Here is a 13,550-nt window from a genome sequence, read left to right as displayed (position 1 = left end):
TCAATTTTAGCGGGAGATTTAAAATTTTGGCTTAAATTGCCTTATTTCTCAGTGAATAAAGCATCATTTGCTTCCGGGAAAGCGCTTGGGGTACTATGAAACACCTAATCTTTCGAATAAAACAAACTTTTGTTTTCTCTTCATGGCTCCTTAGGGGTGCCCAAGCATAATACGGTCTCCGAATTGATTGAAGCGCACCTACCAAGCCAAACGGTGCAACTGAGCCAAACAAAAGCGGGAACAGCCGTCCTAGCTAAAATATCGTCAAAACAAAGGCCCTATACCGCCCGCATGGGCAGAGACAGTGGATAACTAGCAAACCGGTACCTCATACATGAAGCCGGACAGAAACGAAGGAAGATGACAGGCCAGAGCCAAGACCCTAAACGAGTCTCTAATTAAAGAAAAAGGCGTGACGTACACAGACGCCTCACTTCCCAAGCACTCAATGAGAGCAACGATTGCAGTAACAGGAAGGGACGATGCTCATCACGTGCCTCAGTCATCACACCAAGCCCAGAGGAAGCTGAATAGCAATTGCCGTTGTGTTGACTCAACCAAAAGCTACGAAAATAGTCACGGACTCCCATAAAGCGCATAGGAACTTCAGAAAAGGATGGATGTCTTAAGGCAGTGAGAATCCTCCAAAAGAAAGTACCACCAAACCACCATGAGCTAATAAGGATGCCAGCCCACTCTTCGGTGGAGGGCAATGAATTTGCCCAACAACAGGCCAGAGAACTAATCAGCCGGGCAGAGCAGCAGGAACAGCAACCCATAACGAGCTACGAGGACATATATCAGTCTCTATAAAGACGGGAGGAAGCAATATCCTAAACCACACCATTATCTATAAGCAGAGCGCAGCAAGTCATATATAGACAAATCCAAGCCAGGTCCTTCCCCCACACTTATCGCCGAAACAAGTTCAACCGGGTAGATACAAGAAAGAATGTCCCAACTGCAGACAACTGGGCACACTCCAACACATAATAGGAGAGTGCAATTTTCCCAAGTTCACCCCCCCCCGCCTCCCCTCACATCAACCCTGAGGCATGAAATACCTTGTTGTCCAGCCCTGCCCTGGTAGAACAGATTGCGCTGATCACCAGAGCACAGAGTACCTACCTGGAAACATATGGGGCCCGAGAAGAGGGCACCACCCCATCAAGCGCCTAAACGGCTCTAGAAGGCTCAATAAAGTTTGTTATCTCTCAGAAATAAGTTGGCGGTGGAGCACCTTGCATAAGTATGAGGGAGAGGGCAGCACGCCCTGCTATGGGCATCTCTCCCTGCCGCTACCTCACACTTTCTCCATTGCGTCGCTGCCGAGGGGCGTCCTCCCCTCACACTTTCGCCAGATGCTCTTCCTCCATTCATGGCTATCCGACCACGTGACATTGGGGCGGGAGGTTCAAACACGATTTCCAACAACATGCTCACCAGCGGCGAGCCCTGCGAGATAACAGAGTTTTAGCATAGCGTGCTCCGTCCGCTAACGCTACGGCGGCGGGTAGCGGGGCGCGACTGGGGAGAGCAAATTCGTCACGGTGGGGTGGATTAGTTCCGCGCGGCCTGCCTTCGCCATGCACGCTCTTTCCCTCCGCTGAGGGGCAACCTCCTCGCACTCCCCGCGCGCGCATGCGCAGTCCGGTCCCGCTACCCGCTAACCTTAGCGTAGCGTACGGGAGCCGCTATGCTAAAACCCTCTAACGGCAGAGCAGCGCACGCCGCCGTGCGTTCGCTGATCACGCAATCACTTCCCGAGATGCAACAGATACATGCGCCGTGATCGAGAAGACTGCAGTTCGCGCTGCGCCCAAATTTTTCATTTGGAAGTATAGTATTCATCAGTGCTTTTAAATGCGAATGCATTTATTAGCCGGGGGTTGTCTTGCTCCGTTGGCCGGCGTGCGCCTGCATTCCTCTAGCGCGAGCGCACGTGAGCGCGCGCCTCGTAGTTCTGCCTTCGTCGTCGTAAATGCGAATGCATTTCTTAGTCGGGGGTTGTCGTGCTCCGTCGGCGTGCGCCCGCAGGTGTTATCTCTCCGCGCTCCTCCTCGCCCCTGGCAACAGCTGTGGCGCGCCTAGCAACCGGAGCAGGTGGTAGCTCGGGCGGGAGTAGCGGAGGGCAAGGGGAGAGGAGGAGCGCGCTCGGGCGTGTGAGGGCGCTCGCATCGCGGAGCTCGGCGGGAGAGAGAGCTCGCGCGCGGGGCGGGCGTGTTGCGCGGGTCTCTCCTCTCCGCGTACCCTCTCTCCGCTCGCTGCGCTCGGAAAATGTATATAAATGCAGTGGAGCGCACGCCTCTCTCCGTTACTGCTTGCCGCAGCGCACTCATCGGTGCACCCAATGCATTCGCATTTCCGCACGATCCCCTTCGGGGAGGTGGGGGGAGTTTTTTTTTTTTTTGTCTCCTCCGTGGTCCCTGAAGGCATTTCCAGAGAGGGAGGTGGTGCCACCTAGTAGAAGTAGAAACGACTTGAGCGAATTCACACAGCAGCCAATGGTCGCACCTCACATTTAGCTGATTGCAATAGCAATCTTAGAGTTTTGCCACTGCTTGTCGTATATAAACAAACACAAACAGTGAAAAAGGGGTAGCAGCTCTAGCGGTAATATAGCTGTAGCGGCCCAGTGGCTTAACCTGCACGCTAAGCCGAGCGCTCATGACGCAAGTCGACATGCACCACAAGCTTTGCATCGGATATCCATGCAGTCTGCTGCAAAAATGAAGTACTACTACTGTGCACGCAATTTCAGGTCCCCGAAATATTGCCTTCTTTGACATCTGGTCAAACACTGAGGGCTTGCTTGCCCCGCATCATGCCTGCTACAAGCGAGCTGGGAAGGAGCTAACTGAAACAATTTGAGTGTCGGCTTTAAGTGGCGTAGCTTTTGCAATAGCATACGACTCTAAACCAAATACTAATTTCTTTTCAACCGATAACTATGACAAGGAACTTAGTGTGAAACTGGGTGCTACGTGCTTGGTATACCATATTTTGCTTTCTCACACTTGTTCTTGCTCGTTTGTTCAAGCGTGATGCGGTCTGTCAATGCTGAAAGGCGCAGCACGCTTTTGTGGTCTTGCCTCAATTTGCTTTTTGCATACAATGCAGTTTGTGATGCTGAGCTCTTAGGATTTTTGCCGGCCATACTGGGAAGTTGCAACGATAGAGCAGTTCCAACTACCTTAATTAGCAATTTCAGGTCACAAAGTTTGTGTTCTTGAACATATCACTTCAAGAGGCTCATTCACGCAGTGGCTGGTAGAACGAGTCCTCCAAACAGCAAGCCTAGTCCTTGCAGTCATTGCACGTCCCGACACGACGGGATGGAGCAGCGTTTGGTCCGGGCGGTGACCCAGTGCAGCGAAGCTGACTTGCTCCAAGGGGAACAGGGAATAGTGGCGATGCAGTGCTTTTTATTGGCCGGTGTATTTCTCTTTTATTTAAAAAGGAATGTCTAACAAGTACCGGGCTGAAATTCCTTCCAGTTGGTCACGTTCTTTATACACATTCTGTACAATAAATAAGGTCACCACCATTGTCAGGATGCCCCCTCTCTTGGCCGATGATGCTGTCAGAGGCACCACACTCCAGCATAAGACCCAGAGAGTGTCACTGGGCAGAGAGGGGCAGCCCCAAGGCTCCCTCGGCAGTCCACACAAATTAAGAACCGCAGACTGCGCTCTAATGAATCACAAGAAACGAGGAAAAAGAAAAAAAACCAGAAGAGAGAGAGCCAGGGTGAGAAAAGACACACTAAAAACCAAAGTAATAACGAAAACAAGAGCTGGAACAATCCTTCATTTCATGACGACGATCGGCCCAACCGTAAGCGTTACAGGGTGAGAGGCACATCTGTGAACACTCCCCCGTTTAACCTGCCGCACGGGCACGGCGGGCGGGGACGCGATTTCGAAAACGGAGAAGACTTCTGGTCCGCGCACTGGTGGTGGCGAGAGCAGCCCGGGAACCGAAGAGGTGTCGAGGTGCGCACTGACAGCTGATTTTGCGTGCGGAGCAGGCGACGAGAGGCCGGGGTCACGGGGAGGGTGGAAGGGCATCTCGGAAAGGGGGAAACAATGACTTGGGTTGGGAGGAGAGAGAGAGAGAGATAAACAAGGAGACGACTGCTGCCTCTTGCTCTGCTGCAAGTGCCAGTTGTGCTGTGGAGGGGGAAAGTGGGTGGGGAGAGGGCACATCTAATGGGGGCGGCCGTTGTCGTCGCCATTGCCAGTTGAGTTGGCCGTGTCTGGACTAGAAACTCCGTTGGGCATGGAGCCCTGGGAGAACCGCTGGAGCCGTCGCCGGCGCACCTCGGCGTTGGGGTCATCTTCCGGCAGCGCCAGGCCGGCCGACGCCATTGCACCTTCCTTGGTTCCTGCATGCAAGAGGTTGGAGTTTTGAGAGGCTGCAAACAGCCGATGGCTACACAATGAGGAGTGACATGAACCACTACCCTGAAAACGCCAGCATTTCGTGCTAGCGATACTTCAAGCTTGAAGCACCGTCATGCACGTCCTCTACTGCTTTTCCCGCAGCCTGTTCCTAAGACAGCTTTTCTTGTAAGGACAGGACACTGGCATCCTCTCCCTTGGGGTATGGTGCAAAAAATGACAAATATGATGGGCGTTTTAGGGCATCAGCCGTTGGAGGCACGGCTTCAGCAACCCTCAGATGCTGCACAAAAAGTTGCCTAACACCCGCATAGCTGTGTAGGGCATTGACCAAGAATGAGTGCTACATTCTTGCGTGCCACATGAGAGAAGCACTAGTATATTTGCTTTTACGGTTTTAAACGCTGAATTCCCAGCACTTCTTCTGTGGCCACGCCTCTAAACATTTGGTTTCCGTTAGTGACAGTACCCCCAGCGTTTTCAGTCCCATCACTCAGAGGTGAGCAGCAATAAAAGCGGCCGTACCCAATGTAGAAGCGCCCGCAGCGCCTGACGTCGCCCCTCCGACGCTCTCGGCTGAGGAGGCAGCAGCGGAAGAAGTGGAAGCAGCAGCAGCAGCCGACGTAGTAGACGATGGCCGTTTCTGTTGCGCTGCCGTCTGCTGCCCGGCCACGGTTTCCCTGCAGTCGACAATGACAACACCTTCAAAATCTAGCAGCGACAACAACACACATCTTCGTAAGAGCACCCCACTAGAAAACCACCCCCAACAGCAATGAATTCTACTTCGTAGTGGTCGCAGAATAACTGAACTGCCTACTGGAAGAACCCTCAAAATTTGCCTTGTACCGCTACATAATGACAAAGCACTGAAGATGCATCTATTATTGCCACACTAAAAACCAAAGTAATCACGAAAACAAGAGCGGGAACAATCCCTCATTTCGTGACGACGATCGGCCCAACCGTAAGCGTTAAAGGGTGAGAGGCACATCTGCGAACACTCCCCCATACGGCGCTTCCTTAGAGATGGATGAACCAAAATTTTTTTTACACAGGAAACTGCTCAGTGTGTTGGCCAATTGTGCGACCGATGGGATACCCACTGTATTTTCTGATTCTTGGTTGTTTCTTTTTATTTTTTTTCAGTTATTAACCTCAAAGTACCTAAACACAATTCTTCAGGTGTGTGTTAGGACAAAAAAAAATCATAAACGTGGCACAAATTACAGCTCCTTTCCAACTGCTGAAGTTCTTTGTGCAGGAAAAGGTATCAAAAATTCTGCCTGAAATTTGTTTGGAACTGAAAACGGAGCCAAAATGTTACGAAGTAGGGGTGTGCGAATACTGAAAAGTAACTCTTGAATCGAATATCGAATCGAATTCGGAAAAAAAAGTCGAATATCGTATCGAATGCCCATTTTTTTTTACAGGCCTTGACTTTTCACAGGTTTTCGTGCAAAAACAGAAGCTACTCTGCATGTTTGGGAGCCATGACATTCTCTTTCAACCCGAAGAACCGCACTTTTCAACCCTCATTCACTGCAGGCCAGTCGCCAAACTATGAGGCGGTACTTCAGGAATCCGGAGCAGACACAATACGCATTTTAAGGACGGCTTGCACCAGATTTGCTGTACTGCGATCACAGACTACTAGACAACTCCATAGTGAGTGAGCACTTTGCAGGCATGAAAAATGTGACACGAAAATACTGCACAACCACAACCACGGACCACGATGAGGCACTACTTTGGAAGCCAGCACATTGGGAGGGTGAAGCGTGAACGATGCATTGCTAAAGGAAATCTTGCACTACAGTAAAAATGTCTATTGTTTTTATCCCCTGTGGTAAAAAAAACAACAATATGCAACAAACATACACCAACTGTGTTAAAAAAGCCAGAACACGGAGGCGCTTACCGGAAGCTGCCCTAAAATGTAAACATCCAGTCGCAGTACAGTTAAACCTCGATATAACGAAGTCGTAAAAATCGGCACTTTGCTTCGTTATAATGAAATTTTGTTGCATCGAAATTCCGTACCTACCAAAGCAATCAGTCCTTTATTTCCTCTGGAAGTAGTCCGTGACCTTCTTTTGCGTCTGGTTTGACATCAGATGTGGCTTCACAGTGCGCTCATAGGTCCACAGGGACTGCATTGCATCATGCTGCCCAGTCGAACTCGTGTAGCGCCGAAGCACGTCAGTTGCATCAAGCACTTCGCGATTGCTTGGGGCTTCAATGTCCTCGGCATAAGTGTCACTGCCTGGGTCCTCCTGCGTGTTTCCCAGAAGTCCTGCACGATGGAGTCGTCTGTCACTTCCTCGGTAGCGACAACGCAAGAGTCGGCGTAAAGGAAGTCGTCCAGAGTGACACCATCAGGAACGGCCCCATCACTTTCCAGGTGCCTCCATGCTTCTTAAAGCCTCGCTTGATCGTTTTCCTCGCTCAGTGCATGAGCAGCAATCATAGCTTCTTCACTGTCCTCAGCGCTGTCACATTCTTCGGGGGTACTTGCTGTTCGAGCCAAACCATGCTCAAATCCGGCTTTCTGGAAGCAGTTGTGGATTACTTCCTTATATGTCACCTTCCAGGATGCAGAGAACCTCTCCAGAGCTTGAAAAATGTCCACCTTGGTGGGCTGTTTCAAGCGGAGATCGAACAGCAGCTTGTCGATCAGCCGCCGACGATCAAGCACTTCACACTGTTGATAATTCCCTGGTCAAGTGGTTGAACCAACGAAGTGCAGTTCGGTGGGAAAAATTGTAGCTCGACGTTTGTCAGCTCCACGTCATCCACGTGATGGGCAGAACAATTGTCCACCAAGAGGCGCACGCTGCGGCCGGCGCTCTTCATCTCTTTGTCGAACTCCCGACCAGTCACAAAAGATGTCGCGGGACATCCACGCTTTCTTGTTCGACGTATACTGCACTTCCAGCTTCCAAGTGTTCTTAAAGCGCTGCGGCTTTTTGCTTTTTCCAATGACAAGTGGCACCCGCTTGTCGCTGGCATCCATGCTGACGCACAGAAGAGCCGTGATACGCAACTTACTCTGCTTACCGCCGTGGCACCGATCCCTTTTCAGTTCTAGCGTCCTATTCGGCAGCATCTGATAAAAAAATCCTGTTTCGTCCGCATTGCAGACTTCCGATGGCTGGTATCGCGTCAATATTTTCGGCATTTCCTTCTCCAGCCAAGTAGCGGCTTCAGGCGCGTCGGCCGATGTTGACTCCCCGCACAGCACACGTCCGACAATCCCATACCGGGCCTTGAAACGGTGGAGCCAACCACTGCTTGCCTTGAAGGAATCTTTGTCGAGCAGGCAACCAAAATCCTTCGCTTTCTGCTGCAAAATTGCACCACTCACTGGCACATTCTGCGCTCTGGCGTCAAACCAGGAGAATACGGCCTTGCCTACATCCTGGTATGTAGCCATCTTCAGTCGCTTGCGCTGGGCGCCCGTGCCACATTTTGCAGAGCCGAGAATGATGTCCTTAGCTTTTAAAATTGTTGACAGCGTACTTTGTGATATCGCGAATCGAGCTGCAACATCTCTCTTCTTTTCCCCTTTCGAAACGGCTTCCAGGATCGCCGCTTTTTGCTCAAGCGAAATAGCTTTCCGCTTACAGCTACTCATGGCGGCGTCGCACGCGGGAAATAAAAGCGACGAGAGAACGCACCAGGCGATGCGAAGTCACGAGAAAGAGGGAGACCACTTTGGGTGCTTTGGGTCGCAGCAAGGGAGCATAGGGGGAGGAGGTATGCAGCGTCGCGGCGGCTCAGCCGAATCCTGCACCGGGTGAACGACCGACTTGCGGAGACGGCGTGGACGTCGCTTCGCTACAATTCGTTGGATTTCAAACTTCAGCCATCGAGAGTCCTGATTGGAGCGATTCAAACTTCTCGGGGCTCCAACGAACTTCCGGGGGTATAGAAACCCGCCCGGAGGCACTTATTACTTATCGTCGGCATTCTTCGGCGGCACTTTTCGGAGGCACCGAGTGGAGAGGTGCTGTCGCCTTTGTGCAAGCCTAATAACGCTTGCTTACCCTTGTACATACTGTATATAAATGTTGCTTCAACTTTTCGTCGACTCGAGAACTTCATCGCTCTGCTCTATGCCACGTCAATAGCGGACGGATCAAGGCAACATCGCTACACCGGTGGCTGCGTTCAGATGGCCAGTCGCAACAGTGGTGGCTGCGGTGAGCGGGCCCAGTCCTAACAGCGGAGACAGCGTCAGGATGGCTGATAACCAACATCGGTGACAAGCTGGGATGCGAGTTGCAACCTTGGTGACTGCGGTGGCATGCCCATTCACAACAGCGGGAGGATTTCGCTGCTTCTCCCTTGCTTGCCGCGTGCCCCGGAAGGCCCGGCCGCGTGGGTAACTCGCGGCCAAGTCGCTCGCGCTGCCAACGCTTTCCCTCAGATGTCGTCACGGGGAAGTTGTCCTTGTGGGTAAATTATCTTCAAGTTCAGAGACTTCATTGTAATGAAATTACAGCAACATTTGCTTCGTTATATCAAGATAAAATATACATGGTTTCCAATGGGAATTAAGTTGTGTATGCCTTGTAACTTTGTTATATCGAGAATTTCGTTATATTGAAGTTCATTATATCGAGGTTTAACTGTTTTCAAAATGGCAGCAAGAGTCGGCAACAGCTAGAGTTCCTGTATATCGCATAGCACAAGAGTTGCGCGTCTGATCGCCACATGCCGCGGGTTCCAGTTCGACAGGAAAACCCACTTTCAGTGCTGCGCACAAGGCCCCGTATTCAGTCAGTTTTGCTCGACTGAGCATCGGCGGTCGCGGAAGCGGCGGCCGCTCAGGCTCAGCTGATAAGCACCCGAGAATCTGAGAATCGAGCGCCAGTTTTTGTACGCGGCAATCCTCGCCACTCCTCCTCGCAGCTGCCGCTGGCGCGGCGGCCCAGCGGCAGCTCCTGCATGCGAGAAGGGTGGCTTTCCCGCACGACCTGGAACTCAAGATGGCGGATGGACACGCAACTCTGCTCCCCTAGGGGAGCTATATACAGGAACTCTAACAACAGCAGCACGAAGAAAAGAACCTATCACCGTAATCACAAATTCTGTGCGGCAGGATAAAATTTAAGGCCTCTTTAAGGGAGGACGCGGCTTTCAACTTCGGAAAAATGACCAAAACATCGTTTTTTTGAAACCCACATATTCGGCTTCTATGTTTCCTATTCTATGCGTCTGCAAAGTTTTTAGGCTGAAAAGCGTCGCAAAGTGGCATAAAAAAATACTTTTGTCAGGCGCGGTGACAAACTATCAGCGCAAAAGGGCGAAAAAACGGCAATTTTCGGAGCGCTCTATCTCCGCACCGGTGCCACCGGGCGCGGCCATTTTGATATGGTTAGATCGGCCGAGCGATCGTCTTTCCGGTTCTGCTCGCCTCTTTTATCTTCGTTCATTCACAAACGCACAAACGGCAGAAAAGAAACGACGCACAAACGAAGCTAGAAATAGATGCTGAAGCGCTATTGGTCCTCGGTCGGGGCGCGGAACACCGACCCTCCTGATTGGATGTCACGGGCGCAATGCAAGATGGCGGCCGCCTGAGCTGCGTAGCGAGCGGGTTGAGTTCATTTTCGCCGCTTCGCTCGGCCGAGTTTCTGTTCAATCTATGGCATTCAACACGGACGTTATCGCGGTGGGAATGCCGGAGATAACGAGCCAGATTACGGGAAGTTGTGTGGCTCGAAAGGAGGAGGTCATCGAACGCTTCGTGGTGCGCGTGACTCTACCGTCGCCAGACCCCGGAGGGTGACGCGGTGTGCGCGCTTGCAATAGCGGTTCGTGAAGTGAACTTTTGGTCGGGTTTGCGATGTTTACACGCTTAGTTATTGCTGTGTTTTGACTGTGGGCTCGCTAGCCTTGAGAAAGAAACGGTCGACGCGTCAAACGCTGCGGCGCGCACGGCATAGCCGACGCGCATTGGGGCAGCACATGACTGGGCAACCGGTTACGATTGAACGCCAGTAGTTGTAATTAATGCCTGCGTCGTTAGATTTAATCTTAAAAGCGACCTGACCAGCCATATCAGCTGTAATCAAAGTTCGATATGTCGCGGTAAGCGTGCGCTAAGATGCGCGCGAGCCATATCGCCTTTCTTGCGCAACGTTTCCCGTGCACTTGTAATTTTCATGCAAACAGGTTTGAGTTAGTAATATAGGAATAAAAATATGTTCTCTGCATTAAAAATGTACGTTTGTCGCAGCATTTAACAGTGATTTTTTAGTGAAATTATTGATTCCATTGCTCAGGGCATACTGGCTTTGCTGCGAGAAATATTGGATGCCTTGAATGTCAAAAGTAGTAAAAAAATATGCTCTTGCATTGAAGTTGGGAGTTATGCAGAATACTCTACCAAGCTTCAAAGTAGCTCATTTTCATCCTTGTGGTATGCAAACTTTTGGCAATGAACACCTGCACGTATGAGTACTAAGTTGCTGTGCCAGGCAAGATGATAAAACATAAAAAAAAGCCAAAAATGTTCAAATTTAAGTAAAAAAAATGCTTAACTTGTTGCCATGGTGACAACACTGCAAAAGGAGGCTGTTCAGTGCGATACAGCCAACCAGCTAACCTACTTTGCATTGAAAGCCCATTGAAACCTATCTCCCCCTTCATTTGATCTGCAAAGTGGGGTATGTACTCTTCACAGAGGAGCTGAAAATGATATTTTCTGGAAAGAGAAAGGCTGTGAGAGGCACTCCAATTTCAAGGCAAGGCATTCCAGAAGCCCCATGTTCAAAAGGACATGAAAGGCTACAACCGTGACGACTTTTGATAAGTGAAACCTATGTTGCAACTTTGGAAGCCGTTTTCTCAAAACAGTTTTTTTTGCCACCTGTGTCGCTTGTACCAGGGATTTCTTTGTGACCGCTGGGTCTATTTGGTTCCGTTTCTTGCATTACATTCCTTGATGAACAGTTCAGGTCGTGACACTCTTGGTTTTCCAGATTTGTTTTTTGTGATTTTTTTATTCACATAATCGTTCACAGTCAACATGCCTATTGCACATTAACCTCTAAAAAAATGAAAACTAAAAAACATTGTGTTGTAAAAAAAAAAATTCTAAAACTGTCACGACCTCATCCATTCATTTGGGAATGCAAAGCACTTCGAACAAATTTTCTACCATGTTTTATAAGCCGCTCAAGCTCGGTACAAGCGGAACAGAAAGAAAATTTAATACATAAAAAAGTTTTCAGAATATTAGCTTGAAATTTTTATGGTGTTATCACGGAAGCATTTCCAGTTGCTGTGCCAATTTTCATCAAAATCCACAAAGAAATAAAAAAGTTGATTTTGAAAGCCACGTCCCCCCTTAAGACACGCTCATCGAAATTACGATTTCGGTGAAACTAGCCGAGCAGATGGTGCACCAGCAGTGCGTTTGCATGGGCTGATATCTTTCGCTTTCACAGATCCGGACACACTCGGAAAATCCACTCGACTATTCGAAAAATCAAATAGTATATATTAAATTCGCGAATCGAATTATTTGCGGATGCACTGTTCAATTCATATTCGAGTATTCACACACCCCTATTAGTAAGCACTGAGTAAATTCTGCATCCTTTAATGAAGACAAGACCTGAAAATTTTCCGTAACCAGCCAGTGTTACCAGGAGAAAAGGGGGAGCTACTATAAGACAAAGCCGGCACAACTGATCATAGAAACCAGAGAAATGAGATCAGAAAACCTGAGAACCACTATTAAAAGGCATTTATATAATGCAAATGCCATTCCAGTGCTTGATCTTTAAATAGTGCTAAAAATGTGCCTGCTGCTGGGTAACTGCAGTGGACAGAATATGTGCCTGATAATGAACTTCGGCTGAGCTAAAGTCTCTACGTCCAAACAGTGCAGCATTAGGCATGCTGGGGTGGTGGATGAATTTAACGAGTTCTACAGGAGCCATGCATCAAAATGGCTAATTGCAAGAGCTGCTGTCCCCACCGCCAGGCATTACAAAACCCTGTGTAATCTAACAAGGCCTTTCACTGCTTAATACTGCCACTGCGTCATGTAATAGCATATGGTATGTGACGTACTGGTGCAGCCATAGGCTTCACTCTTCCAGATGACATAACTGGCTAGGGTCAGACGACTTGCACGCGGTTGAATTATCAGTGCTCTTCTAAACAGATGCGGGTTTCAGTTTTCATAACCATTTTGTTTCAAATGCCTTGCCACAGCTAAGAGAGCCACTTGGAAATGGCATGACATCTTTGGTGCTATACTCAACGTTTAAAACACGTGCATTACCCGCATGTTTAAGGCAACAAAACTTGCTAAGTGCATTATCGTCGCAAAATACCATTATTTCAGATTTCACCAACAAAAGGTTCAAGTTACGAACCCAAAACGCTAATTACATTTAGGTGGAAACAAATACCCCAACCAAGAGCTTTATTTGAAGCATTTTCTTTTAAACTAAAGCCCTTGATTGGGATATTTGTCTTAGTAAAGTTTTCATGCGACCTGACAGAGAGAATTCTGTTGAAGACGTTCACATTCAACTTAATTCCATCTGCAGCTGCTTCTTGCCTGCATCAGCCAGTTCGGCAAATTAGTCTTGCAATAGCACTAGTCGACACTTCTAGATGCATTGCAATAGTAAAACTCTACCTGAAATCATCATGAGAACGAGGCATTTTTCAGTTTCCCACCATGGTGCGACACTGCTGCCACGCTCAGCAGATCGGCAGACTCAGACTCGGTAATGCAGCATCCCACCATACACAAAATGAAAACTGAGTTGTTTTCGATCCTGCTGTGCTTTGATTTTTAAATCTAAACTGATGCAGCAGGTTAGGGATGCAGATACTTGCAAGCCTGAAGTACAAGCCTGAACTTGCAAGCCTTTTAACAAAAAAGAATTTTGACCTCCACATGAAATGCAGTTATACAGCTACAAAGGAAAGCTGCACGGCTTTTTTAAGAATTCCACAGTTGAACAATTCACCCTGGTCCAGAATTCAAACCCGGGACCAGGATGAATTGTTCTTCACCTGCAAACTTCCTGAGAAAGTTGTGCAGCTTTCCCTTGTAGCCGTATAACTGCCTTTCAGGGGAATGTCAAATTTTCCATTGCATAATCTTACTCC

At 49.1% G+C, this 13,550-nt stretch overlaps 1 protein-coding gene across 1 annotated transcript in view; it reads right to left on the bottom strand.

Annotated features, from left to right (window-relative positions):
* Positions 1-3,778: 3,778 nt before the first annotated feature.
* Sip3 (septin interacting protein 3) overlaps positions 3,779-13,550 on the bottom strand; it is a 31,452-nt gene continuing 21,680 nt past the window's right edge. Inside the window, exons 13-14 of the mRNA XM_077680932.1 lie at positions 4,929-5,083; positions 3,779-4,387 (exon numbers count right to left, since the gene is read on the bottom strand). Coding sequence (XP_077537058.1) covers positions 4,209-4,387; positions 4,929-5,083 — 334 coding nt within the window. The 3' untranslated portion in view covers positions 3,779-4,208. The remainder of the gene's footprint in view (positions 4,388-4,928; positions 5,084-13,550) is intronic.

This window comes from Haemaphysalis longicornis, unplaced genomic scaffold (genome assembly GCF_048455015.1).
Source record: "Haemaphysalis longicornis isolate Haplotype H1 unplaced genomic scaffold, Haemaphysalis longicornis Haplotype H1 scaffold_8, whole genome shotgun sequence".
In the NCBI taxonomy this organism is placed as follows: Eukaryota; Metazoa; Arthropoda; class Arachnida; order Ixodida; family Ixodidae; genus Haemaphysalis; species Haemaphysalis longicornis.
The sequence above is the reverse complement of the archived record's forward strand: the minus strand, read 5'-3'. Positions and strand labels throughout refer to the sequence as shown.